General features: G+C 44.8%; 3 protein-coding genes across 5 annotated transcripts; all 3 read right to left on the reverse strand.

The window, feature by feature from the left end:
* Window positions 1–7188: 7188 nt before the first annotated feature.
* On the reverse strand, window positions 7189–16705 carry tent4a (terminal nucleotidyltransferase 4A). The gene is made up of 13 exons (XM_048994061.1): window positions 15915–16705; window positions 13360–13483; window positions 12766–12812; window positions 12554–12674; window positions 11961–12068; window positions 11081–11209; window positions 10781–10994; window positions 10308–10434; window positions 10118–10221; window positions 9631–9794; window positions 9396–9542; window positions 9095–9244; window positions 7189–8940 (listed from the first exon to the last, which is right to left on the reverse strand). Exons 1-13 carry the CDS (start codon window positions 16493–16495, stop codon window positions 8794–8796), a joined length of 2163 nt encoding a protein of 720 aa, XP_048850018.1. The 5' UTR covers window positions 16496–16705; the 3' UTR covers window positions 7189–8793.
* A 774-nt stretch (window positions 16706–17479) lies between these two features.
* LOC125719173 (3-oxo-5-alpha-steroid 4-dehydrogenase 1-like) lies at window positions 17480–26676 on the reverse strand. Of its 2 annotated transcripts, XR_007385028.1 has the most exons (6): window positions 26002–26676; window positions 25484–25650; window positions 25269–25370; window positions 24783–24933; window positions 23806–24376; window positions 17480–17802 (listed from the first exon to the last, which is right to left on the reverse strand). XR_007385028.1 is itself a non-coding variant. In XM_048993714.1 (5 exons), the coding sequence occupies exons 1-5, from the start codon at window positions 26310–26312 to the stop codon at window positions 24310–24312; spliced, it is 798 nt and encodes a 265-aa protein (XP_048849671.1). In that variant the 5' UTR covers window positions 26313–26676; the 3' UTR covers window positions 23767–24309. The 2 variants fall into 2 exon arrangements, 1 of the variants encoding a protein (XP_048849671.1); XM_048993714.1 differs by lacking the exon at window positions 17480–17802 and having other exon boundaries at window positions 23767–24376.
* On the reverse strand, window positions 17765–20578 carry LOC125719174 (3-oxo-5-alpha-steroid 4-dehydrogenase 1-like). Of its 2 annotated transcripts, none has more exons than XM_048993716.1 (5): window positions 20056–20578; window positions 19741–19802; window positions 19367–19468; window positions 18786–18936; window positions 17765–18378 (listed from the first exon to the last, which is right to left on the reverse strand). In XM_048993716.1, exons 1-5 carry the CDS (start codon window positions 20364–20366, stop codon window positions 18312–18314), a joined length of 693 nt encoding a protein of 230 aa, XP_048849673.1. In that variant the 5' UTR covers window positions 20367–20578; the 3' UTR covers window positions 17765–18311. The 2 variants fall into 2 exon arrangements, with proteins under 2 accessions (XP_048849673.1, XP_048849672.1); XM_048993715.1 differs by having other exon boundaries at window positions 19741–19907; window positions 20056–20576.
* Window positions 26677–26747: the final 71 nt, after the last annotated feature.

Here is a 26747-nt window from a genome sequence, read left to right on the forward strand (position 1 = left end):
CAAATGCTAGCACAATTAGCATTCGCTTGAGTAAATTTGCACTACAAATACATTCCCTTAACTGTTCCATAGTACTTTTTAAAGTAGGAGTTAGAAATTTCAGTCACCGTAAATTTTCAAATTGCAATGTACTAAGAACGCATCGATACATCACAATGTGCAATACTACTAATAAAGAATAATATACAGAATATGGCCTATTTCCTTCAGACAATACATGCATATCGACGCAGAACAGCGTTATCTTCGTGCATTTTGATCAATCAAATGTTGCTGATGCAACCAGCATGGGTACAGGTCAGATACGGTTCACGTGATGCACAATGGAAAAACTCCTCTCTTCGCAGTACAGCTCGGTTATGGTGGCAGTGGGAAAAGGCCATTAGGGTTAGGAGGCCTTAATGGTACCTGACCAACCATAACCAGGCATTATAACCTAAAGCGTGGAGACCTAAGATTAGGTCCAAAGATGAGAACACGCTGTCAAAAAATCAAGATACCTCAATTCATTTATCGATTTACTCATTCATTTAGATGATAATCCTATCAGTTCATCCATTTGTGTGTTATACATGAGCATTGTAGCAGCTGCGTTAAACAAGAGTGAGGTCTCTGATGCAAATGCATCACTTCTTAAGTATATTGGGGTATAGAAATATGAATCCTTTTGCAGCGAGGAACAAATCCCATTCCCCATTTTTAAAACTTTAAACCTATGTTAGTCACAAAGATTCGCAGCCATGAAAGTTAGTGGATTAAGGTTCTAGATAGATAGAGGAGTCTGTTAAAAAATTATGAAATGTCAAGTATGGGATTCGTGACAGCACTGTGTTTTATGGGCACAAACGAAATAAAGTCAAATTGTCCTTCGGGGTTGTCAGGGCTTGTGAGCAAGATCTAGCAATTTACCTGACACTAATATTTTTACGTTTTAAAAGTATTACACTGGCATATGTATGCTTATAGCTGTTAACATTCAGGACAGGGATAAGGGCTGTAGCGGCGAATCCACACCACAATTTTATGGCCAGAATAATTTTTTTTGGTGGAATGAAATTAAACGCAAGTGATTGTGCCTTTGAGGGTCTTAGAGGCTGACGATTCGCTCGATCTGAAAGAGCTGCTTCTCTGTGAGACAAGAGACACTGCGTAGATGCCAAGTACCTGGTAGGTTTAGGGAGATGAACCAGAATTGAGCCGAAAAAACCGGGAGTTAGAAGTGAAATTACACACTGCAAGCATTCCCTCGGCCCACGCACCATGAACTGTGGGGTCGATGGCTTAGTCACAGCCAAGCGTATAAACAGGCTTGAGTTTAATTTACTGTGGTCTTGATATGATAGCTATCCCAGAGAATGTCTTTATATCAACTGGAATAAATAACCTCCTGTTGTTACTACAGTGAGTAGTCCCTTAGTGCAGGGGTATCAAACTCCAGTCCTGGGGGGCCAGAGCCCTGTGTAGCTTAGTTCTTTCCCTGCTTCACCACAAATGAGTCATCTGTGTGGTAATTAGCACAAGGAGTTGAATCAGGTGTGTTAAATGAGGGGAAACCCAAAAATGTGCAGGGCTCCGGCCCCCCAGGACTGGAGTTTGACACCCCTGCCTTAGTGAACGCTGTGACGGGATATAAAATTGTGCAACTTGGATTCAATAAGGAACGCAGAACCATCTGATCATAAAGCCTCAACTGCTTGGCGACATCATCATCCAACATTCAGGAAGATGCCAAGCCTCTGGCTGATGGCCTTCTTCAGCACTGCTGGTGATGGAGCACATTAAAAAAGACAAGCGATGAGCTTTAAACATCACAGAGAAGAAACCCGGCCAGTTAATGGCATTGAGGTCATTAGAGGTGGCGATAATACAATTAGTCAATGACTTACAGGGCTCTCATTGTGTCAGTTAACTGTATGATAATCAAAGCCTTTCCAGACCATTAAATACTTTTCATGTGGCTTCACTGGATTTGTCTGCTTTCATGACCACATTCAGACACTACATAGTTTCAGCAACTATTTTAATTATCAAACACTCCTGCAGTTAAAATTCTCAGTGCTGCCCCAGAATGAAGTTCATTATATTTTAGTATCACCATATAATGAACTGACAGACTCGCTATGTGCAGTTAATTAACTGATTAACTGAAAATACGTGAATATCTCAGTACTCTGGGTTACAGCTGATTTACCAAATGCTGCTTTTAATTATTTATACACAAAGCCCCCTTCTAATTAAAAGTGTTTAACCAAGCTAATATATGATTAACACTGTCATTTACTGATCATTGAACCTCTCTGCTTTTTCAAACTGACAACTTAATTTCCTCATGTTTCGTTCTGTTTTCCGAAATAATATATTCCACCCGGGAGGATTCGTTACCTCACCGCCGTGCCAGTTTTTTCCACAAAAATAAACCCTTCTGCTGCTTTTCAAATAATGAAAAAGTGCACTTTTCCAAAATCACTTTGGAGTTTGACTTTGACACCTACAGCACCATTAACTCTAAAGCGAAAAACACTCCAGCACACAAATACGCTTTTTATTTATTTATTTATTTTTTTTGAAAGCGCAGGTTGCGGACGTGGTAGAAGATGTGGATTTGCATTTTCCCGAACGGTGGTGAAGTCAGAGAGGCACGATCAGCCGAGGATCATGCTGCCCTGTGTGTGGGAGGATGGGATGGATAGAGCGATAGTCATTCCAGCAGTCCCTCTGTCGCGGGGGTGTGTTGCATAAACAAGCGGTAGGACTGGCCTGGGGCCGATGGTATTAAATTAAACAGCACCTTCTGGCAAAAGGTCACCGAACAGGACTGAAGGGTGACGTTGTTAAGGCTCCTCCAGCGGGGCATCAGTCAGATCCAGGTGCAGATCCGGGTTTCATCTCTGCTACGGCATCTTAGCCATCGGTGGTGCGGAGGGTTGGCGGACGCTGACTGGTCCGCCCACTGTTTGGCAGGTCAGACGGCCAGGGTGCTCTGCAAACAGGACCCTCTCCAAGCGTGTTGTATCCCTCGATGGAGCACACAGCCTGTAAGGCGATAAAAGCCTGTGGCTGGGCATCCGCACATCAAGAGTGGGCAAATCTCTGGTTGCCATGGTGAAATGGGCAAGACTAACAGGAAGTGGGGTAAGTAGCGTTCACTATAAACGTAAGTAGATAGAGAAGCAGTCTTATTGCCTTCCAGACTTTCTTCCTGGAAGAAAGTCTGCATGACCTTTGGAGACCCCAAACCTTGGCAGACTATGGTAATGTCAAGAGGAGAGAAAGAACCGGACCTGAGTACAATCACCTGAGGTAAAAATGTCAACTAACCAGGACTATGCTGATCTGAGTACTGGAGATCAAGGGATTTACACTTGTGACCTTTTGCACACGGTTCCCAAACCAACTGAGCCACACAACATGCCAGTAGGTAACTCAGGAGACATGGAAGATTGAATCATTAGTCAGAGTACATGTAGTGATTCATTTGCATATCCACCAAATTATATATAACATTTTTTTCTCTTTTTTTTGCTGTGGGCATTTCAGAAAGTTTCAAGCACAAACCACCATGTGTAGGAACTTCATATGCTATTTGTATCTTCGAATGGTTGCACGTACCTCAAAGGGTTCATAGAAAAAAAACAGGGAATGAGAGGAAAGTTGTCCTCCTTGCTTGTGGACAGAATTTGACAGGACAGCAAGAGAAGAGTAGAAACGTCAGAGCCAGGAGACATCAGACAAGAGGTGGAACTCGCTGGGGACACGCTGTGGAGCACCATGTTCTCTAATATCAGAGAATTTCACTGCTCTCAATGGAATAATGCTGGCCAGATTTAGGTATTTTCTGTCACAGAACCACAGCAGAGAAGGTGTTTGTTTAAGGAAAAAAACAAGCCTTTCAAAATCTTGGCGGTCAGGCATGAGGCTCTGCCCTGAATCCATTTATTTTTGGGCCCTTGGGAACATTAGCTAACCATTGTTAGGCCGACGGTATATCGCACTTCTCTTAGTTGATACAGGACTTAGAGGTCCATGCATTCAGACCCAATGCATGAAATGACACCGCTTGGTTCATTGTAAGTTCAGCGTCATAGAGATTGCAGCCATTTACTTGCTATGCTCAGGGTCATTCTCAGCTCTTTCTACTCCAATAGCAAGCAAGTGATTTATAAACACAAACAGCTTTAGTTCATTGTCATATGTGGATGCACAGACAGGGAGAGACTAACTTCTCTGGGGGCCCTAGGCTGAAATGGGTAGGAGTCACCCTAAGGCGACAATTTGAGCTATTTTTTTTTTTTGAGCCAAAAGAAAAACAAGAGGGAATTAAAGACGATGGAACATCAATAATATGCTAATCAAAGGGTGGCAGCAGTAACACTTACTAATCAGGGTGGGGGTAGGAGTGCTGCTCATAAAATACACTGATGGGGAGGGGGGGGTGAATCATGTTTTCTTGGTTCACTTGGCAGTAAAATAACTTGTAGTTTACTACTAAACTCCTAGGTGAAAAAGCTCTGGAGCGTGAAATCTCAATGTAGCGGCAGCTGGGATGGGGTACAACTTGGTCTATCCTGAAAACTGCTCCTCGAAATGCAAATAACAGACATGTTGCTATAATTTAAATGCTCTTAATATGCTACATCCTTAAATATAAATTCTGGAAATTCTGTCTTCACGGGGTCCTTGGCAGCTGCCTACTCTTGCCTTGTGGTAAGTCCATGCCTGATCACAGGATGCGGAACATAAGCTGTGGGGAGGCTTCTGAAGGCTTCAGGGAGAGCTTCTGAAGATCCAGGCTGCTGCCTCCAGCCCATTGCTGAGGTTCCTCATCTAGAGGATGGGTCACCTGACCTTGGACAGTCAGTCCAAAAAATGTCATTAACCTATAAAATTTTGTCACAATTGTGGCTGCAAATGTAAGCATTTCTAGGTATTTTGGTTCTGGCGATTGCTACCGAATTGGCCTGTTTCAGTCAGTTTTTTTTAGGCTATCTTTTCTCCCTAAATACTAATTAGAACACTTATTACTTGTGAAAATGTAATGATTTAAACAGAATTTGACTAACTGAAGTGGAGGGCAGACAGCTGAAAATCTGTGGCTGTTTCTGACAGACGGCAGTGATTGGAAACTGGGTGTTGTGATTTCATCCGTGTCTTGGGGCTGTGAAGGTCGCTGCTGCAGGGGGAGTGGATGGGAGCTCATATTTAGTTTCTGAATCTGTGTTGAGGCTAATGCATGGGGGGGGGGGCGGTAGAGGGACACACAGAACACTTATTAACCAACAGTTTTTGCGAATAAATAAGATGATTGTTTTAGTGACCACTTTTTCACATTTGGAAAGGTAGAGAATTGTGACTGATATTCAACACCCATTGGCTGACTCCATCAGTACTTTTCCAGTGGGGGTTAGTTTAGATGATTTATTGAAGCCATAAACAGTGGGGAAGAGAACAGTTACTGACAATTATATGGAAGGAGAAAGAGTATATTTTCTAAAATGACACAACATGCTTCAGCTTAATAATCAGACTGAAGTCTTGAGCTGTATAAGCCAAGAAATCTTTACTAGTCAAGTAATAAATAATTGCATTATACAGATATCATGTGCGTAATTTATGCCACACCCCCAATTGTGTACACATTGTTAGAGGCTTTTTCCCACAGCATTAATAATGTTGAACTGTTGTTGATGGCAGATTTGGTAAATTTAGCATCATTTCTTAATCAGAAGCTGAGCTGGCTTTAACCAGTTTCATCTTCACCTTTCTTGGTCTCTATAGACAAAGTCGGGCCTGAGTTTGAGTGAGCGACTCTCTGGATCTGAGAGTCAAGAGCGCCACCTGCTGGGGTATCATGGGGTTTTTCCTCCAGAAGAAGCCATAGATTCATCCTATTCGTACTAAAATAAAATACAGCTTCAGAACACACCGCGGGAAGGATTATCTCCCACTGTCAATCACGTTAGAGCGGCAGGGAATCAAAGTCACATGGAGAAGCAGCTAAAACCAGTCTGACGACACCTGGAAATGAACGTTTGAGACCTCAAAGTAGAACCACTACCACTTCAGATCTAGCAATCCTCTGAGATGGTTTTAGGGTCTCCCCATCCGGCTCTAAAGAGGGCTCCCCCAGGGCACGTTCCTTTGGATGGAGGCCCTAGGGGCAGACCCTGGACACGCTGAAGGGGTGCCTACACCACGTAGCTGGCTTGACAGCACCTAGGGTACGCCTAGACTGCCTAGATTCCAAGGCCTCAGAAAGAGCTGAGGGATCAGAGCTAGACACCCACCCCCTAGTAGGAGAAAGGGTTTGCTTGCAAAAAGATAAGCGACTCTACAGCTGTAATTTAGTTTATACGAGTATTATTTATCCGTTGCGTTTCCAACAGAGCCTAAATTAAGTACATTGCACATCTTGATTTATGGTTGATGGAAAACAAAGGCAGACAGGGAGGAGGCTGATGTAATTTCAATCTGCAGGATGGGGGGCTTTTTAATTCAACACCGGTCCCCCCCCTGCGGGATGCACTGCTCCCATGATGCACTTCTCCGTTAATGCTGACACAGGAAACTCAGAAGGCAGCCTGACACGTTCCTGGGAAAGAGCCTGATGGAAGAACAGGGCACCAGAACCAGCCCTGGATGCTCACAGTTTAGTCTGAACAGAACCGGATCAGATGTCTGCACAGAACACTGGCTGTCAGAGGGGTACGGGTCTGCTGTTAACTTCTACAGAATTTCCTTTTGAAATTGAATAAAAGATTTAATTTCTGTTGGTGATACTGCTGCCAGAGGAATTGGATTATAATGATGGCGTGGAATTAACTCAGGGCACACAGGAATATTACATTCACAGACGTTGGCATCTTAAAAGCCTGGAACTTGAAGATGTCTTCTAAATACTGCAAAGCCAAAAAAATAAAACAAAAACACCAGTAAAAAGAATAAATGAGATGACCCACTAGATGTTCGTGACTGCTCAGGACATAGATGAACTTAGACAGTCAGTTGATCATTTGTGATCTTCCAGGCATACTAGTCAACCCAGGATAATTTTGGGGCAAATGGCAGGATTGAGCATTCCTAAAGGCTGGGAATGTCAGTCTCTGTAAATCCACAACCAAAGGACATTCAGTGCTGTGCACACACTGTGAACAGCGATTCAGTGATCACATCAGCCAGACACCGGGAAAATGTAGTGATTTTTAAAGATGTTTATTAAAAAATAAAAATACAAAAAACTTTACATAAAAAATATTGATCAAATTAAGGAAAACATACAGTACTTTCTTCGCACGTTAGCCACTGACAAGCCCTGTGGCAGCTAGATTTCAGTCTGCAGACCCACCCTTTCTGACCCCTCCAGTGTGCTTCTGGCTTGCTATGTTTCTGAAAGGCTAGCTGGACAACAACGGGGGGAGGGGGGTCAAACTGAGCCAGTCCGCCCAACTCATCCTGAGCTGGACGTGTCCAGAACGCCCGATCTGTGCTCTCCCAATCTGGTCAGGATAACGTTATGAACTCGTAACACAAGATGAACAGACAGTTTTAAAAAACCTTCTATAAAGGTTGCTGGTTTCTAAGACAAACTCCCATAATCAGGTTACTGTCCGATTACCTGATGCGGCTCTCTTAACCCACCACCGGTTGACCAACACCATAAGTCAGAGCATACAGAACACAGCGGTGGCTTAGGAGGTCACCAAGAACGTTCAAAGGAGAACCTCTGAGCTTCGGCGTCACCTAGCAGGACATTTCGCAGGATGGCACAGGCTTGGGGACGCTGTCGACGACATGGTGCCACAGGAGAAGATTTGGGGTGGGGGACGAACACACCACCCCCCCCCCCAAACCCACACACTTGCATAGTAACACCTGTATGTACCTGAAAAGCTCTAACTAACATGAATACAGGTCTGTTTCCATAATAACATAATACTGCAATCGGGACATTAACATATAATCGAAGTTCGTGATTTAAATGTGTTGCTCTTAACAGAACGAATGCATACAGATACGTAGATTCCTGAACGGAATCAAAATAATGCCTCTTCATGAAAGTCTGTTTGAAACTGGGTGGCTGATGGCCTCTCTTTCGAGGACCACTGACTGGAATCACACAGACTGAAGTGGCTTAGCACAAGTCCACCCAGGAAACGAGGCCGACACGCCGCACCCAGCTGTCTTCTGAACACAGAAATCCATCACTGGCTCAAGCGAGACATCGAGCACAGGAACCATTACCAACCCACTGGTCTGCCTCAGTCAAGCCTAAGTTGCACTTGGAGCAGTTTCGCACTCACCCAGCAGGGGGCAGGATACAGTGCCATGGATCGCAGACGTAGAGGCCCTACACTAGTCCACAGACTCGACCCCCAGTAATATAGATTGTTTTAAAACAGACTTACAAAGAACACAAGGACCTGTAAACTTTCAATGGAAAGACAACAGGAAAAAAAATATACAACTTAAACCCACAACAATTAAAATTAAATATTTGTTGGGGGTGATATTGCACATATAAGTTTCTATGATAAGTTTCTTCCATACAATACAAAACGGGGGCTGGTACCACCTGACGCCAGTCTGCTGAAAGGACAGGGTGGCTCACTCACCAAACCCCTTACTCTCTTCCCCCCCCCCCCCCCTCCCCTCCCCTGGCTGGACTGAAACAGACCAAAAAGGTCTAAACCCAAAAACTGCAGCACATCCAAACGGGTTGTCAGAGGGCACCTTCCACCCACCAGCCAGGGGAGCATGCAAAGGTTGAGCCGCAGTTTCGGGGCACTGGGGGATTCCCTATCTGCTCAGGCTGTCCCGTGTCACCTTCCTCCGGCGCCACATGTTACGAGGAAATTGCAGGTTCCCTCGATTGGCCAGCAGGGGGCTGTGCACCACCGGGGGGCTGTCCAGCGCCTTCTGGGGGTACCTCAGTCCGTTGGAGACCTGGGGAAAGGAGCAAACGTCAACGATCAGCTTTTCCAAACATCGAATATACAACAGCTTTAGGAAAATGTACCGGGACACTGCAGAGAATCAGCACCAGCCGAGAGAGGACCCAACGAGATGTTCAGGGTCTCCCTGAGAGTCCGGTACAGACCTTGTGGTTCAGATGGCAGTTTGGAAGAGATCCGGAACCAGGGGGCGCTCTGGGGGGGGGCATCTGTAAGAAAGATGGCACCCCATCTATACAGACTGCTCTGGTAGGGAGAGAATGCGTGGCAAGGGTCTGGGGCAAATTCCCCCTGGCCTGTGGAAGGCGGACAGAGAGGGCAGAGCGTTAGAAGCCATGACTGGCTGGTCAGACAGACGTCACACATACACAAACACACTAAATGAATAACAAAAGCTGCTTGCTGCCAAACATCCACAGATGACACTCAGACACCGGTTTTGTTTACCTGAGAGCCTGGGGGCATCATGGATGCCTTATTAAAATTGCCCTTCCCATTGGGCATGTGTAGTGTTGGGGGCATGGAGGCCAATGTCAGAGCTTGGAAACAGGAGGCAGGGAGGGCGGGGCCTGTGCTGGGGGTGGAGTCCGAGTCCTATCATGGAGACAAGGAAAGGCTACAGCCACCTGCATGGCGGAAAGCACACGCGAGCTGCAGACAGTGCATGAGGGGCGATCCTTACGATGTCACTTCCTGAGAGGGAGGAGACCGAAGAGGCGGAGGAGTGCTGCTGGGGGCTGGACAGTGACATGGGGGAGTCGGCGCTCTGTGGGGAGGCGGAGTCCCGCTGAGGTTCGTCCGCGGAGATGCCTGCCTGATCACAGGGGTCCTTCAGGGCAGGGCCAGCTGGGATACAAATGCACCAATCAGCTTTGGACCGGAATCCCAGAGTAACAGACACCCTAGATGCAAAACTGCATGACCCATCTGGAATTAGAATATCAGACTTATCTGATGATCAATGACACAACAAATAATAATGTCCTGACACTAAGTACAGCAGTAAACTCAGGAACTAAGGGAGGGGGGTCATTTCATCAAGTATAATTAGCTGGCATCCATTCTGATGTGGTTTGTTAAGATTAAGCCATGAATCAAACAATGTTAAATGAGCCGAGGCGTGATATCAGCAGGTTTCTCCCATGCCGGGCTCGCCCTGAACCACTCACCAGTGCCATCTACCCTGGCTGAGCGCTCACTGCCCCACTTCATGGAGATCCAGTCTCTGTAGTCCATCACCTCCTGGGTCACCTTGATGATGCGACCCAAAGTGCTGGGGAAAGGGAGGCACAGGGGAGAGTCACGCCTGCCCGTGAGACGACGAGACCACACAGGGGCCCCTACTGCCACGTGACCTACCTGTCGCTGTCCCTGTTGGGATACGAGCGGGCGAGGGGCGAGACAGCATGGCCCAGCACAATGTAGGCGTAGTCAAAGACCTGCTTCACCTGCATGGCGCCATACGAGCTCCTGCCTACGTCATTTCCTTTGGGGGGGGGGGGGGGGGGGGGGAGCAATACAATGAAGACACTGGGAACAGGCAGTGGAAGCCCTTCGTCAAAGAGAACTCACAGCGCTGCGCGTCATTTAACAGGAACCACCTGCCCCGGACGGCTTGGCTCTTAGGCTCGGTACGACTTTACTGGAATTAAGTGGAAGCCTGTCCGTCACAAACAGGCATATGGCGGCTCCCCAAAACGAGGACAGAAATGGGAAGCACTCCCAAACAGCAGCAGGGTGAGCCAGGCTTGGCTTTCATTCAGGTAGATCTTTGCCGGCGATTATGGGAAAGTGGCTGGAGAGCCCATCCTGGGTCCGGGTCCGGGGCATACCTGGTAGGAGAGGATCCTCGATGCACAGCATGGACGGCCTGTAGCCACCAATCATGGACCTCATGATCTCCTCCTTGGCGACGTACGCCCCGCCGTTGCGGATGCGGATACCCGTCCGCAAGTAGTTGAAGTGCCTCCCGTAGAGTTCGAAGAACTCGATGAGGAGGATGCCCAGGTTCACATTAGGGTTCCGGGCATCAATCCGTGGGTGTAGCTGGTGGGGGGCACAGATCCAGCATGTGAGCTGCACTCAGACTGCAAATGGGATCCTAGTAAAATACTAACGTGACTGGGCCTGACCTGCAGAAAGCTGATGACCATTAGAATGAGGCTGTAGGAACTGATGCCACCTGTGAAAACCTCATTGAGGTCCCGCTGGAGAAGAAACTGCTTCAGCACGAATATCAAGTAAGGCAGCACTGTGTACCTCTGGGGGGCGACAAAGAGCAAAGTGCATGTGCAGTTTAGTGTGAGCTTTCCTAAAATCAATGAAGTATTCCAACTCTTGCTTGAGGAAACCAATGATGGGCATCCAATCTAGAAGCTCACACCTGAGCTAAACACAGCAAGGGCGTGCTGTCTCACTGCCCAAAGAGTCCCCAAGCTCAGCCTCACACGACGTTTTTCGTGATAAATCGAGAGAGATAATCGAACGCGGGATAATTCTCCTTCTCCGCATGCTCTAAATCATTCATCTTACACTCAACAGAATGTTTGACGTCCTGCAACATTAAGTGTGCTAAGTGCAAAAAGCCAGAAAGGCGGCCCATCAGGATTGCAATTAATCGCGACAGCTTATCTGGCTAAATATTCACGTTTCAGAGGATCTTCTTAAAAACGAATGCCAGGTTTGTGTATCTCGTGCGCCCTACTGACAACACACAGGCCAAAGCAAACATAGCCCAATATCTTGGGGGGAGGGGAGGGGTACAGGTAATGTTTACTTGGATGAGATGCAAGCCAAGCGACTTATTCAATCAATAGCTAAATAAAGGAGGAGCTCAGCTGCACAGAAGGTGCAGCACGGTGCCTCCTCAGGTCCGGAGCAGGGAAACAGCTCCACACGCCAATAAGAAGGACCAGCAGTCATCGTTTTTCATTAAAACGCTACATTTGCTTCTAGCCACTTCCGAAGAAATGAGGGACTGGGTTTATAACACTGTTCTAGCGAGGCTCTCACCTTCACATAGTCCTTAATAAACCAGGCGGCTTTGACACCTGTCTCCACGTTAAAGCTGATGTCCACCTTCACCTCGGTCTCTTGATCCGTCAGTTTAATTATTGGCACCTAAAATGGGGAGATGCGATTAGATTGGACCAAGATTTCAATTCCTAAACCTAATGTGTGATTGAGCACCCAAGGTGGGGGGGGGGCAACCCTTCCATTTAATTAATGCTAATTTAGCCACAGTACATTTACATTTAATTTATTGAACAGATGCTTTCATCCAAAGCGACGTGCAATTGAGAAAGTAGGATCTAGTCCATGGAGCAAATGGAGGTTGAGGGGCTAGCTCAGGGGCCCAATGGTGACATCACTCTCAACTCTGGGATTTAAACCAGAAACCTTCTGATCTCCAGCCAGAGAGCCCTAACTCAGAGCCACACGCCATCCTCCAATAAAGGATACAGCACCACTTTGGTGATCTGAACCAGTAACCCTCTGATTGCAGTTCTCAGCCTTTAACCACTGTGCAACCTCCTTGTGAAGGTCATCCAGTAAATAAATACCAGGAATTCATGCGGGAGGTCTACCCTGGATGTGGAGCTCACCGTTGCTTTGTCGAGCACTTTAATGGAATAGGGCACGGCTACATTCCTCCGCCTCAGGGCCTGCTCCAGCTGTTGCAAAGGGGGACGCTCCCAGGTCCCAAAGACCACCAGGTCGATGTCACTATGATGATGAGGGGAGAAGGCATGTCACGCACAGTAAGCATTACAAGGTTTGCCCCCCACCCTCCGTAAACAGCCCAGCTCTTAATTACCTTGTCGGAAGATAAAGACCCGTACTGAAGCTCCCAAATATCTGGACCTGAAAAAGGCATATGGTTACCTCAGCACCAGAGGTGGATAGGCCAGGTCCAGAAATGACAATTCAGACCAAGACATTGATATAACCAACCAGTTAAGTATAGAGTGTCAGTTACAAAGTACTCAACTGGTTGGCTAAAAACTTGCTCTGGATTTTTACTTTCTTGACCCGAACTATCCACCTCTGCTCAGCACACACTGTTAATACGTGCCCTGTCAAAAACACAACAAGCCGACAGACTGCCTGCCCTCGCAGTGGTAGGCCAAAATACACATCACACATTCTTATATTCTTGCGCTGGGTCACTTTTGTCCACGTCGACGTTTATACACCACGTTCACTCTGCTTCCTTCCATACAATCAAAGACGACCATTTGTTTTATCTGATATTTTCAGACCATTAGCATACCGGTGCGGTCTTGACAAAACTACTGTGAAAAGGTTTGGGTGCCTTTCCATGAACTAAATGTAAGACTAGTCACGGCAGCCAGTGGCCTGACGGTGAAGAAGGTAGCAAGTAAAAGGCTAAGCGCAAAGGGGGGCTTACATCTGCAGTGGGCCACAGCTCCTTAATGACCGCCTCGATCCTGCTGACCACCTCTTTGCGCATGGCTGCCTCTTCTCGGCGTGGGGACATGAAGTGGTAGAAGTCCACAATCTCCTCATGAAGTCTGGATGGAGCAGAACGGGTGGGCGGTCACACCACTGTCTTAAGTAAACATTTATTCACTGAAACTACCACCCTACATAATTTACTGTTGGTGTGATTTGATGCTGTAACAGTTGACAACAACAAATCAAAATTTAAGAGGCCATCTTAATTTTTCCCCCCCAAGTTTCATTATAGTATCCCTACAAGGAGAGAGTACTGGGATTGGCAAAGTGAAATTGAGTGATGATTTCTGCACATCTTATTCTCATAACAACCAAAACTTAAAAGATTAAGACACCCCGAGTTTAGCTTCTGAGATATAGCGTAGAACTTAATACAGGTCTGGGTCTGATCCTTTAATGTAACATGAAAGTAGGGCTGCCTCGATTAGCTGACAGTCGATGATGTCGACATTGGAGTTTTAAAATCAACACATCGCTTTAAAATTTTTTTTTTATGAAATTATCTTTTTGATTTCTTAAGTGCTTCAGTTCATTATAACAAATGTTTTTTCTTAAAATACTGTATATCACTGCATAATTATGGGAATAGTTCACATTAAAAAAAAGATGGTTTGTACACTGTGAAAAGCTCGATGGCATACCACATCGACACTAGTATTAAAAGATGTTGTGACTAATGAGTGACTTCAATACTTATTGCTTCCGTGATTTACTAAAACAGTAGCATGTGGCATGTTGCACTAACTGAATTAAATAAAAACATAAGGATACGCCGAATTTACACATATTACTATCTTTCGAGCATCGCAATCTGCATCTCATTAATATTTTAGGCATACAACAAATCTACTTGTAGAATTGTGGGTGAAAATAAGGTCTGGATTTTCTGGAGGAAAATTAATTGTTTAGATCAATTGACCAATCGGTGAAACAGTCGATTAATTCATAGAAAAATTGTCATTAGTGGCAGCCCTACATGAAAGAGCTTCTCCGGGGCAGATTTTGCGAAAACGTACCATCTTAGCCATTTCCCAGTCTGAATCTCTTCAGAATTATAACGTATACATTCCAGTGTCCTTGATGTTCATATTAAGAAGGGTTAGCTGACTTCCCGCGTGCAGGGGATGACCGGTGAACTTTGAGAATACACAAAAAGGTTTACCCTGTAATAAATTTAACGTTCAAACATTCTGAAAGACCGATGCATTCCTGAAGCTGGAGGAAATTCCTGCAGAGATGCTTCCTGGGCAGATACAACAAACCTTCAGAAATACTACACAATCATGCCACAATTCTGGAGGATCCAACTGCAACTCCACCATTATAATGCATCCATTATCCGACTGGTACATGGCTCTCGGTGACTTCTACAATATCGACAACCTTAATTACCAAAAAGCACACAAAAAGCAGCAATATCTACATGAAGAAAAGGCTAGCAGCTGAAATCACCAAATCCAGTACAAGCACACAGCCTGAGAGAGAATCCAGACTGCAAGCCAAAACATTAACATAATGTCTCATGTGTAATGCAATCATGCAGTATTCACAAGGGGCCTGCATTCCCGCAACGTGGATGGCATGACATAGTCACGTATTTATCAATTCCTATTCAAACGCAGTTTGAATGTGCTGTGGAGATCTGTATGAGACCACACGGCATTCACATAATGGAAAATAAACACTACTCAGGTCGATCACCTGATGCCCGTTCCTTGGTTTTTCAGGTAAGTCACTGCCACACTGCTCAAGTAGGCTGGAAGTGGCACCAATAAGATAGAATAATACATACGTAGATTAAAATCTGACCATTTTTGGAGGTCATCACCAGCTCAAGCAAGTCATGCAGGGAGCTGAGGGGGAAAATAAGAATTACCAGAAACTGGTGGGGGTACAATTTGGGCTACAGGACGCTGCCATGATGGCAATTAGTCTTCAGAGTCAAAACCTTACCACCTGCCCCTCTAGGCCTCGGGGGAAAGGCAGATGCTAGGCCACACAGTGGCATGTCAGTCGGGTCACTGCTGAACATACGCACCCACCATTCTATGCATTTTTCCTGATTCTCTCTCTCTCTCTCTTTTACTTCTTATGCGCACATTTTAAGAACAGTGCCATCAGAAATAACCGAACAGCCATGTGGCTAAGCAAACAAAGAGATCACAGATTCACCACCTGGAGTCAATAAAATAATCCCATAAAACAAACATAACATTATGCAGAACGGCTGACCCACCCCACAACCCCGACACACATTCTTCTGCTCTTTGCAATAGTAACAATGATGTCAGGAATGATGCCACCTAATCCCGTCAAGTTAAAAAAATAATGCCCGGCTGGGGAACAGTAATGTGCATTCATCGTAATACAGTGAGCTGCTGCCCCCAGGAGTACAATCCAGGCGCACATCGAGAATTAAAGGACGGTATAAATGCATAACAAGGCAGCCCTGAGGGTCCAGCCCCGGTCGCCCCAGAGCCCGCTCACCCGTTGACCCCAGGGCTGTATCTCCTCCTCTTCCAGGGGGTACCGGAGCCCACACCGCCGCCGTCGCTCCAGGCGGACAGCAGGTAGTTGATGCCGTAGGTGCTGGCTCGGTTGTCGCTTTTCCTCCGGCCCGGATGGTGCTGGTATCGGCGATGATTCACGTTGGCGGCCGGGTGTGGGCGGCGGTGAGTGCACGAGTCCCCGGCGAACGGGTCGCCCAGGGTGCCGCTGCCGCTACGCTCCGAAGACGGACTCTCCGCGCCTGACTCCGCCGAGGACGAGGACGACACGGAACCAGCCTTGGGCAGCCTTCTGCCCGACCCGGAACACGCCTTGGCGGCGTGGGGCGAGGCGGCCGTGGGATGGCCGGCGGAACCGGAGTCCAGCGCAGGAGAGTTGACGCACAGGCGTTGGTGGTGATAGTTATGGTAATGATGGTGCAGGTGGTGGTGGTGGTGCTGCGGGAGGTGGCGGCTGGAGAGCACCCGGGCGTCCTGGGAGGAATTCTCCCATGCTTGCATCCACAAGGCGGTCGCGGGTCCCTTCTGTTCGGGCTGAATCCAGGCGACCCTCGGATCCATTCAGCTGGTCTGCAGTCTGCTTGTTTTTTGTTTAAAAAGCGTGCGTCTGTCCCGGATTAAAATATATATATTAGGATTTAATAAATAAAGTTAAGTGCTTAAAAACCCGCAGCGTAGTCCGGAAAGGGGGCGGGGGACACGACTGGTTACTCACTCCTCATAAGAGCTAGCATCTCGCTAGCTAGCTAGCTAAAACTGATCAACGGCTCGAGATTCAATATGGCGGAAGGGCTCGTGCCCAGAGAGCAACGCGCATGCGCACCATATTTTAAACCACAGTCAAGACACGCCCCTCTCTATTTAAATGCAGAAGACGGTGCGGCACTTCATTGGTTAATGCAACTGAAGCGTGTATGTATTAATAAACGGCAGGAATTTGTGTCAAACCATGCGCGAATGTGCTAAGAGTGATCTTAACCTTTAAGCATCCATGCAAGGAGGTGTTGTTTAAGAGACACTAGCGCCTCCCGAAGGCTTTTGGTAAATTTTAACTTTAAGATCTGGCAAAGGTTTGACATTGATTAATTCTGAACCTGTATGTATGAATAACATGCACAGCTTGAATTTTGAATATCCCAGGAAAAGACTGAGAGGGCGGTGTGAAATGCAATCGCTTGCTCAAATGCCTGACATATTAAGTTTGTCGTGTGAGCTCAAACTGGGCAGGCAATACGCGTTCATGTTTTGATAAAGCGCTCTGACCTGAATTAAAGAGCACCGACACTGCGAACTAATTCACTTGTCTTGTTTGTCTTTGAAGGTCGTAATGTCATTTCTGGAGCATTTGGACGTGAAATATGTAAATGATTGTTTTCCCACACAAACAACCATCTACCAGAAATATACACTGAACTATTTAGAGACGTTGGTTAACCTAAGAACATGGCCTGTCATCTGAACCACCCCGTTACTCCCTTACAATGCGATTCATTTTGGCTAAGGTATGCAGGGTTTTTAAACATTTTAAAAAGACGTTTTACGAAATTCCCAGAGAAACCTTTATTTCTTGTATTTTGAAAATTAATGCCACCAGCATGTGATACACAAACTGAAATCATACACGTAATCTGCATCGTTTAAGTAAAGGTATTCAGATGTACAAAAGGGTATATACAATCCAGTGCTTAGAGGGCATGTAATTTAGTTAAGCAACCAAATTATATGAACTGACCAAAAACAGATTATGAATTATCAAAGTTGGTAAACATTACAGGTTTGTAACTTATCCATGATAAAGGAAATAAAGTAGGAACTCACAGGAGTGAGGCGACACTCAAAACAATATCATGTTTAATTGAACATTTTACCTGAAGTACGATCAATGAACAATTTCTGAACTTGCAGCGACCCTGTTTGAGAATTGCTGCGCTATAGTACAGTACAGTTCTGTAGGCCTGCATAAAATACAGCTTATTGTAGCTTCACTAGTGCATCTCTTTGCCTAGTCTTTGACAGTTTATGATAAACTTTGGTGAATAGATATTCATAATTTAGACAAAATAACTTTTTTTTCCTGTCATGTTTTCTGCACATGAAGCATTAGCCTCAGGTAGCTGTAGTCAGAAGCAGAAGGGTTACAAGGCAAAGTAGGCAAGTAAAGAATTACCGTAATTTTAATTTTTTTCCATATGTCGTATAAAAATACCCAAAATGAACACTATAAGCAGACTACTTGATTATTATAGGCGAATTAAACAGTACTTGCACAGGAAGGATTCTGACCCAAGGTTTTTGATCCATAAAAGCGGTTTCTACTGTATTTTAAATATTGCTAACATTATAATCACATTTATACACCCATATCTTACTTGATACATCAGTACAGGAAAGGCACCAAAGCTTTTCTGCCTTTCGGGTAATCTTCAAATTTTTCTAAGTACCATCTGGAAAGAAGAGGAAACAGTCCATTAACCCTCACAGGGTCCACACACTCGTATACAGTTTAGATAAACATCAAATATTTATGTTTTAACAATGTTTTCAGAAATCAAATGCATTGCTCATGCTAACTTCTGGAAGTGCATATTTACAGATTTGTGTAAGTGGTAATAATGATGATTATTTTTCATTCATTTATTCATTTGCTATATTGCTTTGTCCTGCTCAGAGTCAAAGGAGGTGCGGAACCTATTCTAGAAACCGTGGCCCCCGATGTGACCTGATTATTATTATTAAGTAATTCAAATGCATACAGTATAATGCAGAATCAGCAAATGAGGGTGGAGCAGACTGCACACAGACACCCCTTGTAGTTCCTGCCAGGTGATCCTCGCTGCCGGGAGAGTCTTACCTGTGATGGGCCGTGGCCCGGCTGGACAGCACCACAAGGGTGAAGACGGCAAACGACGCGCTGTGAACGGAGCAGCCAGCGCAGGCAAACCCCGCCCACTCCACAATCTCGCCCAGGAAGTTGGCCCCCGACACATACTCAAAGAGGCCTCCTGCAGGACAGACGAACCTCAGTCACCCCCCCGTAAAGGCGTCCGTGTGGCTCCTACATACAGGCTAGCGAAGAGATCACGCATAATTATAGCTGCCTGTCATTTTATGATTTTATTTCAAATTTTACATTGGTATTGTCCTACATTGTTTGGGAAAAGCTGCCCTGTTTCATTGATCTATGCTATGACAATAAAGATTCTTAACTAGACTTGACTTGCAATGTGCTGCAGGTCTTGAGAATAATTAAGATAGGCTTTGGATGGTAATTACAATGCTGTTTAAAGTTCCTTCGGACCCCAACCTCATTAGCACATCAGATTTTTGTAAGGGGACGTTGAAGGAGACAGTGGATATCAACGATTCTAAAAAAAAAAAAAAAAGATTTAAACAGCATCAGCTCGCGTCAGGGAGTGAGTTTTCAGATGTTACCGGTTGGGATCTTGTAGCCCGTCTCCCTGGGTTTCCGGAGATTCCTGAGGATGTGATCCGAATGTAGGTTTATCAGAAACCCCACCAGCCACAGTATGGATCCTGAAAATAGATGGAGTTCTTAAGAAAAAGCAGAGGTGGTGGTTTCAGGTCTAGAGAGTATAAATCCAGACCAGGATTTTGTTTCAACCAACCAGTTGAGTATAAAGAGTCACAGGAAAAAAAAGTATGGACATATTAAATGGTCCAAACAAATGATGCTGTAACCCATTCTGCTATTACATGGTCTTGTATGACTGAACACAGCGAACCACATTCAGGTGCTAATCAGTAGTTTTAATATTAAGCTCAGTAACCTGCACATACCTACGTACCTGAGACAAAGGCGGGATGTGTAACCCAGCCTGCTGGGTAATCTGCATAGTGGCTCAGGTATCTAACTTGGAGATACCCGTTGTACATGCAGAAAACAAAGGCGAGTAGGAATGTTATGAAGGGGGTCCCTTTCCCCCCTCGGATTAAAAACGGGAAAATGAGACACCTGCAGAGTCAAGACAGTGTTATCCTGTACATCTTTCCTGAAGGAACCTATTTTAAAAGAGATTTGTCACAACTAATAAACACCTTATTTTATTGGTACTTTAATACTTGATGAAAAGCATCATCTTAACTTTTATGTTTATTCTCACCTTTGTGTATAGTGGCAGACGAACATGATAATCAGCAAACGGTTGGGTAGATGGCCCAGCTTGGAGCCGGACGTGCCGAGCAACAGGCAGAGAGGGATCAGGAGCGCAGGCATCTCCTGAACAAACCACGCCAACTTTGCGCCCACGGGAAAGCCGTACTTTCTGCTGGCGTACCTGCCGTAGGGCAAGTCCTCGACAAGCAGAGTGAAAAAAGTTACTGCCGCCATGAGGAGCATCACGTAGGACATCAGGTCGAGGAGGCGCATCTCCTCGGCTTCGGAGACGAGCAGACCTTGCAGCAGGTTCATCATGTCACTCGAAGGCTGACTAGTGAAGTACAGCAAATGCAAGTTCAGCTATGGACAAAACGCACGGTGCATGTCAGTGATCAGATTTTATGAAGATGTAAAGGAGGCGGAGCGATGGAATAATAACCCAAAACTGCTGCAGTCTTTATTGAACAAGCATCAGTAAATAAATTCCGACAAATATGGACTTCCGACTCTCACAGAGGCAACGAAACGGCCAATAGATCCCCGCAATATGCCCGCGTTAGCCAATCGAAATTTGTTGGTTTGTCATTTATTCATGATTAGGCGTGGCAAGTTTGATAATAAGCAGAAGTGTTTAAAATATCTATGCAACCAAGATTTTAAAACACTGACATGCAACACACATTACATCAAAACAACTTTAATTTACATTCGTATAAAACAAATTGTTACTGCATTTTAGATGTCTACACAAATGCCTGATTGGACAAAAAAAGAACAATAACGTAATTGAACTGGTGAGAAGCTTTACACGTTTTAAAAGCCATTAAAATGTTTAACTGTAAACAGTGCAATCGTCGTGTGGACCTCTGGATAAGAATTTGATTCAGGCAACACAATAGTAACACCGAGGGCTTTGAGCGAAGGACCCAGTGGTGTGAGTGTTCAGCATGTGATTTGTGGCACCTCTGGCTTGTCGTGGTAACGATGTATGAAAGTGGTAGGGAAAGTAATATCCTTAGCTAGAGCACTGAACATAAAACGACGCAAGCATTTTGTCGAGGGAGAGCTCTCTGCGGCAGAGATGGGGAGAAGAAATAGAAACAGACAGAAATAGCAACAGGACAGAGACGGGAAAAGACAGAGACAGTGCTGTGAGTTTGCGACGTGATGTTTTAAATCCACTACGCTCGGAAGACGGACTCTCCGCGCCGGATTCCACCGAGGACGACACGGAACCAGCCTTGGGCAGCCTTCTGCCCGGCCTGGAATACGCCTTGGCGGCGTGGGATGGCCGGCGGAACTGGAGTCTCTAGACGTCTCTAGAATCAATATGGCGTAAGCGCTCGAACCCAGCGCGCATAGGCGTCATATTTTAAACCACAGTCTAGACACGCCCCTCTCTATTTAAATGCAGAAGACGGTGCGGTACCTCTCTGGTTAATGCAACTGAAGCGTGTCCGTATTAATAAACGGCAGGAATCTGTGTCAAACCATGCGCGAATGTGCTAAGAGTGATCTTAACCTTTAAGCATTCATGCAAGGGAGGTGTTTTTTAAGAGACACTAGCGCCTCCCAAAGGCTTTTGGTAAATTTTAACTTTAAGATTTGGCAAAGGTTTGATATTGATAAATTCTGAACCTGTAAGTATGAATAATATGCACAGCTTGAATTTTGAATATCCCAGGAAAAGACTGGGAGGGCGGTGTGAAATGCAATCGCTTGCTCAAATGCCTGACAGATTGTTTGTCGTGTGAGCTCAAACTGGGCAGGCAATACGCGTTCATGTTTTGATAAAGAGCTCTGACCTGAATTAAAGAGCAGACACTGCGAAGTAATTTACTTGTTCTGTTTGTCTTTGAAGGTCGTAATGTCATTTCTGGAGCATTTGGACGTGAAATATGTAAATGATTGTTTTCCCACACAAACAACCATCTACCAGAAATATACACTGAACTATTTAGAGACGTTGGTTAACCTAAGAACATGGACTGTTTACCACCCCTTTACTCCCTTACAATGTGATTCATTTTGGCTGAGGTATGCAGGGTTGCACTGTATACGAAACTGCTTTTTATTGCTTGAACATTCCGTCCGTTTAAAATTGGGCACATGATTTTTTTTTCATAAATACAGATTCCAGTTTAGTTTTAAATCAGTATTTGTTCTAGATAAACGTTTGGTATCCGGTAAAACTTTGTACCAGTTAAAACCAGCATGTGGAAATGTAATTTCCATCTTCTGTAAGCTGCATGTCCCTAGAGGATGTCTGTACGTTTACGATCACTGCCTTTTTCCTGGTTATGCTCTGTTTGTGACAAATCTTATATATAGTCAACTAAAAAAAAATCTATATAGGGGTGTTAAGATAGCAATCTAGTCTTTGAAATGCATGCTGGGAATTGTATAGAACTATATGGGCTAGGAATCACAAGCGGAAGACCTGGGAACAAGTGCTGATTAAATTGTAATCAAAACAGCTAGATTTAAGATCCAAAATCAATTTTCCCGCCCTTCCAAATAACTCATCATAAATCCACCCACATGCCTTCCAGCTGCCTGTTCAGGACAGGGTGTTCAGCGATAGATTATTTCCTGAATTTTGTAGAATCTGGTAATAGTTTTATTGCACACGTAAGTATGCACCACGTCACATGATGATAATCCAATATTCACTTTTCCAATTTTCTATAAGGAGCCTATTCTGTGGTCACAGACACAGACTTCAAACTCCCCTTTAATAAATGACAGGTAAAATTACGCTTTTCGGTAAGGTTATTAAACACATATGTATTTTTCTGCTTACATACCGTTCATAAACCATACGAAATCAGTGGATATTGTATTATTGATATTTTGCCAGCAAGACAAACACGCATTGTGACGATCGAATGCAAACGAATCCCATGTTTTGCACTGAACTCACAGCACTGATGAATGAGATGATGTCGCGATGCCAACCGGAGCGGATCGAAGGGGAGCCGCCCGGAGAAATACTGCGAATGAGGAGCTTACTGGAGCCTCACATCCCCCCACTGCCCCCCCCCCCCCCCCCCCCCTACGTGATTTAATGCCATTAATACGCACCCGTGTCCTTGAGTGTGAGGGCAGACTGGGTTTATTGGCTTTCGCAGGCTGGGGGGGATTAGTGAGGTGCTGGCCTGTCACCATGAAGCATCGCACACCCGGTACACTCCTGTGCCCCCCTCCTCCACAACAGGGGAGACTCTCCTCTGCACCAAGAGTTTCGCATTTCTCAGGAGATCCCGATAATATAAAAATCCAAGCCCGATTCCCCCCTTTCATCTAAGATTTATAACCTATAAAAATACATTTAAGAATTGCTGATGCCATAACCGCTCTGTCAGAAATTTTTAATTTCGTTTTTAAGGTGAAGGATTTTTTAAAACATTTTATAAAGACGTTTTACAAAATTCCCAGAGAAACCTTTATTTCTTGTATTTTAAAAATTAATGCCAACAGCATGTGATACACAAACTCAAATCATACACGTAATCTGCATCGTTTCAGTAAAGGTATTAAGATGTACGAAAGGGTATATACAATCCAGTTCTTAGAGGGCATGTAATTTAGTTAAGCAACCAAGTTATATGAACTGACCAAAAACAGATTATGAATTATCAAAGTTGGTAAACATTACAGGTTTGTAACTTATCCATGATAAAGGAAATAAAGTAGGAACTCACAGGAGTCAGGCGATACTCAAAACAATATCATGTTTAATTGAACATTTTACCTGAATTACGATCAATGAACAATTTCTGAACTTGCAGCGACCCTGTTTGAGAATTGCTGCGCTATAGTACAGTACAGTTCTGTAGGCCTGCATAAAATACAGCTTATTGTAGCTTCACTAGTGCATCTCTTTGCCTCGTCTTTGACAGTTTATGATAAACTTTGGTGAATAGATATTCATAATTTAGACAAAATTACTTTTTTTTTCCTGTCATGTTTTCTGCACATGAATCATTAGCCTCAGGTAGCTGTAGTCAGAAGCAGGAGGGTTACAAGGCAAAGTAGGCAAGTAAAGAATTACCGTAATTTTTTTTTTTCCATATGTATAAAAATACCCAGAATGAACACTGTAAGCGGACTACTTGATTATTATAGGTGATTGAACAGTACTTGCACAAGAAGGATTCTGACCCAAGGTTTTTGATCCATAAAAGCGGTTTCTACTGTATTTTAAATATTGCTAACATTATAATCACATTTATTCACCCATATCTTACTTGATACATCAGTACAGGAAAGGCACCAAAGCTTTTCTGCCTTTCGGGTAATCTTCAAATTTTTCCAAGTACCATCTGGAAAGAAAAGGAAACAGTCCATTAACCCTCACAGGGTCCACACACTCGTATACAGTTTAGATAAACATCATCAAATATTTATGTTTTAACAATGTTTTCAGAAATCAAATGCATTGCTCATGCTAACTTCCGGAAGTGCATATTTACAGATTTGTGTAAGTGGTAATAATGATTATTTTTCATTCATTTATTCATTTGCTATATTGCTTTGTCCTGCTCAGAGTCAAAGGAGGTGCGGAACCTATTCTAGAAACCGTGTCACCTGTGTGACCTGATGATTATTATTAAGTAATTCAAATGCATACAGTATAACGCAGAATCAGCAAATGAGGCTGGAGCAGACTGCACACAGACACCCCTTGTAGTTCCTGCCAGGTGAGCCACGCTGCCGGGAGAGTCTTACCTGTGATGGGCCGTGGCCCGGCTGGACAGCACCACAAGGGTGAAGACGGCAAACGACGCGCTGTGAATGGAGCAGCCAGCGCAGGCAAACCCCGCCCACTCCACAATCTCACCCAGGAAGTTGGCCCCCGACACATACTCAAAGAGGCCTCCTGCAGGACAGACGAATCTCAGTCACCCCCCCCGTAAAGGCGTCCGTGGGGCTCCTACATACAGGCTGGCGATGAGATCACGCATAATTATAGCTGCCCTGTTTCATTGATCTATGCTATGACAATAAAGATTCTTAACTAGACTTGACTTGCAATGTCAATGTTTGGATGGTAATTAAAATGCTGTTTAAAGTTCCTTCGGACCCCAACCTCATTAGCACATCAGATTTTTGTAAGGGGACGGTGAAGGAGACAGTGGATATCAACGATTCTAAAAAAAAGAAAAGATTTAAACAGCATCAGCTCGCGTCTGGGTGTGAGTTTTCAGATGTTACCGGTTGGGATCTTGTAGCCCGTCTCCCCGGGTTTCCGGAGATTCCTGAGGATGTGATCCGAATGTAGGTTTATCAGAAATCCCACCAGCCACAGTATGGATCCTGAAAACAGATGGAGTTCTTAAGAAAAAGCAGAGGTGGAGGTTTCAGGTCTAGAGAGTATAAATCCAGACCAGGATTTTGTGAAGCTCAGTAACCTGCACACACCTACGTACCTGAGACAAAGGCGGGATGTGTAACCCAGCCTGCTGGGTAATCTGCATAGTGGCTCAGGTATCTAACTTGGAGATACCCGTTGTACATGCAGAAAACAAAGGCGAGTAGGAAGGATACGAAGGGGGTCCCTTTCCCCCCTCGGATTAAAAACGGGTAAATGAGACACCTGCAGAGTCAAGACAGCGTTACCCTGCACATCATTCCTGAGCATCCAATTTTAAAAGAGAATTGTGAGCAGTAATTAAGTTACCTGCAACTATATGACTCCTTGTTTTTATTGGTACTTCAACCTGAATACTCAGAAGTGGAAATTTCAGAGCCAGAAAGTAAAAATCCAGACCAGGATTTTGTTTCCACCAACTACTTGAGTACTATATGACTGTGACTCTTTATGCTCAACTGGTTAGTTGAAACAAAATCCTGGTCTGGATTTTACATTTCTTTATCTGAAATGTCCGCCTCTCTGAATACTTGATGAAAAACCATCAGCTTAATTAAGTTTTATGTTTATTCTCACCTTTGTATGTAGTGGCAGAAGTACATGACAAGTAGCAAACGGTTGGGTAGATGGCCCAGCTTGGAACCGGACGTGCCGAGCAACAAGCAGAGAGGGATCAGGAGCGCAGGCATCTCCTGAACAAACCACGCCAACTTTGCGCCCACGGGAAAGCCGTACTTTCTGCTGGCGTACCTGCCGTAGGGCAAGTCCTCGACAAGCAGAGTGAAAAAAGTTACTGCCGCCATGAGGAGCATCACGTAGGACATCAGGTCGAGGAGGCGCATCTCCTCGGCTTCGGAGACGAGCAGACCGTGCAGCAGGTTCATCATGTCACTCGAAGGCTGACTAGTGAAGTACAGCAAATGCAAGTTCAGCTATGGACACAACGCACGGTGCATGTCAGTGATCAGATTTTATGAAGATGTAAAGGAGGCGGAGCGCCGCAATAAAAACCCAAAACTGCTGCAGTCTTCATTCAAGAAGGATCAGTAAATAAATTCCGACAAATATTCACTTCCAACTCTCGCAGAAGGAACGAAACAGCCAATAGATCCATTCAAGATCCCCCGTTAGCCAATCGAAATTTGTTGGTTTGTCATTTATTCAGGATTAGGCGTGGCAAGTATCTATGCAACCAATATTTTAAAACACTGACGTGCAACACACATTACATCAAAACAACGTCAATTTACGTTCGTATAAAACAAATTATAGCTGCGTTTTAGATGTCTACACAAATGCCTGATTGGACAAAATTAAATACG

This window comes from Brienomyrus brachyistius, chromosome 23, assembly GCF_023856365.1.
Source record: "Brienomyrus brachyistius isolate T26 chromosome 23, BBRACH_0.4, whole genome shotgun sequence".
NCBI lineage: Eukaryota > Metazoa > Chordata > Actinopteri > Osteoglossiformes > Mormyridae > Brienomyrus > Brienomyrus brachyistius.

Excerpts from the sequence above, each read along its gene's own strand:
- tent4a (XM_048994061.1), bottom strand. The coding sequence starts at position 16,495 with ATGGATCCGAGGGTCGCCTGGATTCAGCCCGAACAGAAGGGACCCGCG. Across the intron at positions 13,484-15,914 it reads TACAGCCCTGGGGTCAACGG|ACTTCATGAGGAGATTGTGG; the intron begins GTGAGCGGGCTC and ends TGCTCCATCCAG. Across the intron at positions 9,795-10,117 it reads AGCCAGGGTAGATGGCACTG|CTGGCCCTGCCCTGAAGGAC; the intron begins GTGAGTGGTTCA and ends TTTGTATCCCAG.
- LOC125719173 (XM_048993714.1), bottom strand. The coding sequence starts at position 26,312 with ATGATGAACCTGCTGCACGGTCTGCTCGTCTCCGAAGCCGAGGAGATG. Across the intron at positions 25,371-25,483 it reads ACATCCCGCCTTTGTCTCAG|GATCCATACTGTGGCTGGTG; the intron begins GTACGTAGGTGT and ends ATCTGTTTTCAG. Across the intron at positions 24,934-25,268 it reads GGGCTACAAGATCCCAACCG|GAGGCCTCTTTGAGTATGTG; the intron begins GTAACATCTGAA and ends TCTGTCCTGCAG.
- LOC125719174 (XM_048993715.1), bottom strand. The coding sequence starts at position 20,366 with ATGATGAACCTGCTGCAAGGTCTGCTCGTCTCCGAAGCCGAGGAGATG. Across the intron at positions 19,469-19,740 it reads ACATCCCGCCTTTGTCTCAG|GATCCATACTGTGGCTGGTG; the intron begins GTACGTAGGTAT and ends ATCTATTTTCAG. Across the intron at positions 18,379-18,785 it reads CGGGCCACGGCCCATCACAG|ATGGTACTTAGAAAAATTTG; the intron begins GTAAGACTCTCC and ends TCTTCTTTCCAG.